At 33.9% G+C, this 4,324-nt stretch overlaps 1 protein-coding gene across 1 annotated transcript; it reads left to right on the forward strand.

Annotated features, from left to right (window-relative positions):
- Positions 1-427: 427 nt before the first annotated feature.
- Positions 428-3,643, forward strand: LOC112506878 (GDSL esterase/lipase EXL3-like). The gene is made up of 4 exons (XM_025111194.1): positions 428-801; positions 1,366-1,496; positions 1,604-1,831; positions 3,377-3,643. The coding sequence occupies exons 1-4, from the start codon at positions 540-542 to the stop codon at positions 3,641-3,643; spliced, it is 888 nt and encodes a 295-aa protein (XP_024966962.1). The 5' UTR covers positions 428-539.
- The last annotated feature ends 681 nt before the right edge of the window (positions 3,644-4,324 follow it).

The following is a 4,324-nucleotide window of genomic DNA, read 5'->3' on the forward strand; positions in this document are numbered from 1 at the left end:
TTCATTGACTTCAAGGGACTTCTTTTAGTTAATTAAAAAATATTTATTATGTCTAGTTAAATTACTCATAGTCCGGAACATGAGCTTATAAATATCAACTCCATCATGCAAATTTTTATAAGCAGTGGTCCATAGGATTTTTTTTAAAAACTTCGTAAATTACGTATGATTTTTAAGTTTATCCCAATCCTCAAATTCTCATTGTTACGTAACGCAATGTTCCACGGTACTATGGATTATGAAATTTCATACTAAATGCAAGATGGGTACCCTCGACTTTGTATTTAGTCACTATCTGCATAAACCACACCACACAAATTTTTGTGGGCCAGTATTTTACGATATAAGGGCATCCGCGGTTTGGTTTGTCGTTTAAAGAAAATGCTTAACGGGCCAAAAGTACGAGTAAGAAACGTGAAAAATGCAATTGGCAAATTTAAACGTGGATGAAACAAGTACACATTTTATCGCTATATAAGGGAGTCATGTTACCATTTAAACTGCGTCACAAATATTTCAATTAAAAGCGTATATTCTCCATGAATCATTCAGTTGTTAAGGCCATTCTTCTTTGTCTATTTTCTCGTATATTTTTATGTAGCGGGGTGGAAGCAATAACTCTGTCAGAAAATGTCTCTGTGTCAGCGGTCTTAGCATTCGGAGACTCTTTCGTTGATCAAGGGAATAATAACTATATCGTTACTTTGGGCAAGGCTAATTTCCTTCCTTATGGACAGGATTTTGAGGGTGGAAAGCCAACGGGAAGATTCTCCAATGGGAGAACAATAGCTGATATTCTCAGTAAGATTTTTTCCCCAAATGGTCTATATAAATTAATCCCCTATTTCACTTAATTACCCGATAAGCGCTTACCGTTAAATTCAACACTATCACTTACTTACGGGATAAGATTTTAATGAACAAAAACGACATCATATGCAACAATTTACCCAGTAAGAGCTAACTGTGGGAAGAGTCGTCACCCTTTACTTACCGGGCAAGACCCTAGGTGTTCATGGCTCGCTCTTACCGAATAAGATTCTTGGTATTTGCCATATTCATCCGGTAAGGTAATATGACTTGGTAAGTACTTACAGGATAATCGTTTGGTAAACTGCACCATTCACGTTCATCACACGAACTTCCGGTGTGTGTGGCTCACCAAGAACCAAGTATGAAGAAAATCAAAGTTTAAAACAATTTGCTGAATGTCTGAATTATTTGCAAAAAGAACTTCAAAAGAAAAGGCAAACGCTACAAGATGTATAGGATTTAGAGGATCAAAGTACTGTAGCACATGCATACCTTAGTAACTTCTAATCATTTTAACTGATAAAACTGCAACTGTTTGATATGAAATTTAAGCCGAGGCATTGGGAGTGAAGGAGTATCTTCCAGCATATTTAGACCCTTCCCTACAAGAAGAAGATTTTCGTTCAGGTGTAAGTTTTGCTTCTGGTGGTTGTGGCTATGATGATTTAACAAACACATTATCGGTATGTATGCATATCGTGCTTTTAGTAGAACTCTTTCCTTTCTACCCTTTCCATCAGCAGGCAATTATTTTGCTTAATTTGTTTTTCTTTGGGTGTACAACAATTAGGGTGCTATACCACTATCAGATCAATTGGACAACTTCAAAGAATACATTGGGGAGCTCAAGAGGAATATCGGGGACGAAGGTGCCCAGAAATTAATCACCAACAGTGTATTTTTGGTAGTAATAAGCACCAACGATCTGATTATTTCCCTTCCCATCAGAAGCTTATTTGAAATTGATGTCCCTGCATATCTTAACCAGCTGGTAAAATCAGCCTTGGATTTTGTACAGGTATTGATTTTCTTTTAGTTTTATGTGCTCAATAATTGTAGCATCTATATTTACACATTCGAGCTTTGCTTTGCAAGATAGAAAATCAAGACTAGCAGATATATACATACACACACACACATATATATATATATATATATATAAACAATTTCACAAGATTAAACAATTTCATGAAAAAATTTCATAAGATTAAACAATGAAATCGACAGATGAAGGTGGTTTGCACAGTTTACACAATTGAGGACGGTTTTCATATGATCACTCCTCTCTATATATATATATATAGAGAGAGAGGGAAGATCAAATGTTAACCATCATTTTTGTGTTAACTTTAAAAACCCTCTCAACCATTCAAATTCCATTATTCTTATAGGTTTATGTCTTGTTCATTTTACMCTTACAAGGGTATTCTAGTAAATTGAATTCATTTGTAACCACCAAACAATTAATGGGGAGTTATAAACAATCAAATCCCAAAAAAATATGCATTCATATTATTATTATTTTTTTACTATTGATCTTCCATGTTCATTCTTGTATGAATTCCTAAATCGCATAAGAAACACGGTAGTAACGATTTTCGGTATTGATCAATTTGAACACAAATGAACCGTGAACACAAATGAACAACCGTGAACACAATTTGAACACAAATTAACCGTGAACACAAATTTGAACACAAATTAACCGTGAACACAATTTGAACAAATTAATAGATGAACACAAATTAACAGATGCTACCTTAATTTTGTGGGACGTCTATGTATGTGAATATATGGGCCAAAAATTGCACATATCGAGTTCATTTGTGTTCATATCGTGTTCACGGTTCATTTGTGTTCAAATTGTGTTCACGGTTGTTCATTTTTGTTCAAATTGTGTTCACGGTTCATTTGTGTTCAAATTGTGTTCACGGTTGTTCATTTTTGTTCAAATTGTGTTCACGGTTCATTTGTGTTCAAATTGATCAATATCGAAAATTGTTACTACTGTGTTTCTTATGCGATTTAGAAATTCATGCAAGAATGAATATGGAAGATCAATAGTAAAAAAATAAAAATAATAATATGAATGCATATTTTTTGAGAGTTGATTGTTTGTAACTCCCCATTAATTGTTTGGAGGTTACAAATGAATTCAATTTACTAGAATACCCTTGATAAGTGTATTTTTTCTTCCCAAAATGCCTCTTCATAATTGTTCATTAGGCCTCATTAAAATTCAAACTTTAAAATTTAATTTTTTTTATTGATTAATCTTAACCGTTGATTATAGATTTGGATGGCCAAGATAAGTTAATAAGGTTAACACAAAAATGATGGTTATCATTTGATCTTGGCCCTATATATATATATATATATATATATATATATATATATATATATATATATATAAAAGACTGCTGCAAATATAGAGCCCTAAGAAAATGTACAAGCTTCAATGAGAAGACAAAAACGTACAAATTTTATTATATGAAAACATAAACGGTAAAGGGTCATCTTGAACGAGATTATTACTTACAGATATTCTTAAAATTCGTTGAAGGAATTATACGAACTTGGAGCAAGAAAGATAGCTTTCTTTAGTGCACCCCCGGTTGGCTGTTTTCCCGCTGTCAGAACTATAGCTGGAGGTGAACTTAGAACCTGCAAAGACGAGGAAAATGAGGCAGCACAATCGTACAACAACATGCTAAAACAACAGCTCGAAGTTCTTGCAAGCAGTCTTCCTCAATCCAGGGTGGCCTTCGTAGATTTCTACAATCCTCTGATAAGCATCATTGAAAACCCTAACCAATACGGTATTGATTAGATTTAATATATACACTTTATGAACCAAATGTGTGTAAATATCAATGATGCTTCTAAGTTTATAGTTTTGAAATTCCCCTAAAATCCTATCATCTTAGTCTTGATCAGTTGTCATTTTATCTCTCATTGGTCATAGTCATAACTTGGTTTCAGAATGGGAAATGTAAGTGACTAGCAAAAGACCAAATATAAATCCCCCCTTTAAACTTGATGCATCTGCTGTTCATACAATGGATATATAGCATTAGTTATGTTTCATATATAAGGAGTTGTGCTTTATGTTTCCATTCACAACTGACAACTTCGATGAAACTTTCCATCCATGTATTCAGCAATTTCTGGTCCACATTTTGCATTCACCTTTAATAAGGTTTTCCTTTCTCTTCTTTGTTTTCCCTAGGCTTGGAAGTTACAGATAAAGGCTGTTGTGGAACCGGAGAATTAGAGGTGGTTTTTCTCTGTAACAAACTCAGCTCAACGTGCGACGATGACTCCAAATACTTGTTCTGGGATAGTATCCACCTATCAGAGGAAGGAAGTGAAATCTTCATAAATATTATTCTGCCAAATTTGATGAATAGTTTGTTCTACGATAATCCAGTGGAAATTAACTGAGGAGATGAATTGTCCGTGTGGAGATATATAATACATCGACCTTGTTTTATGAAAAAAGGAAAGCGAT

The sequence above is a fragment of the Cynara cardunculus genome, assembly GCF_001531365.2.
Source record: "Cynara cardunculus var. scolymus isolate 2C chromosome LG 1, CcrdV1, whole genome shotgun sequence".
Taxonomy (NCBI): domain Eukaryota; kingdom Viridiplantae; phylum Streptophyta; class Magnoliopsida; order Asterales; family Asteraceae; genus Cynara; species Cynara cardunculus.

Excerpts from the sequence above, each read along its gene's own strand:
- LOC112506878 (XM_025111194.1), top strand. The coding sequence starts at position 540 with ATGAATCATTCAGTTGTTAAGGCCATTCTTCTTTGTCTATTTTCTCGT. Across the intron at positions 1,497-1,603 it reads ATTTAACAAACACATTATCG|GGTGCTATACCACTATCAGA; the intron begins GTATGTATGCAT and ends TACAACAATTAG. Across the intron at positions 1,832-3,376 it reads CAGCCTTGGATTTTGTACAG|GAATTATACGAACTTGGAGC; the intron begins GTATTGATTTTC and ends AATTCGTTGAAG.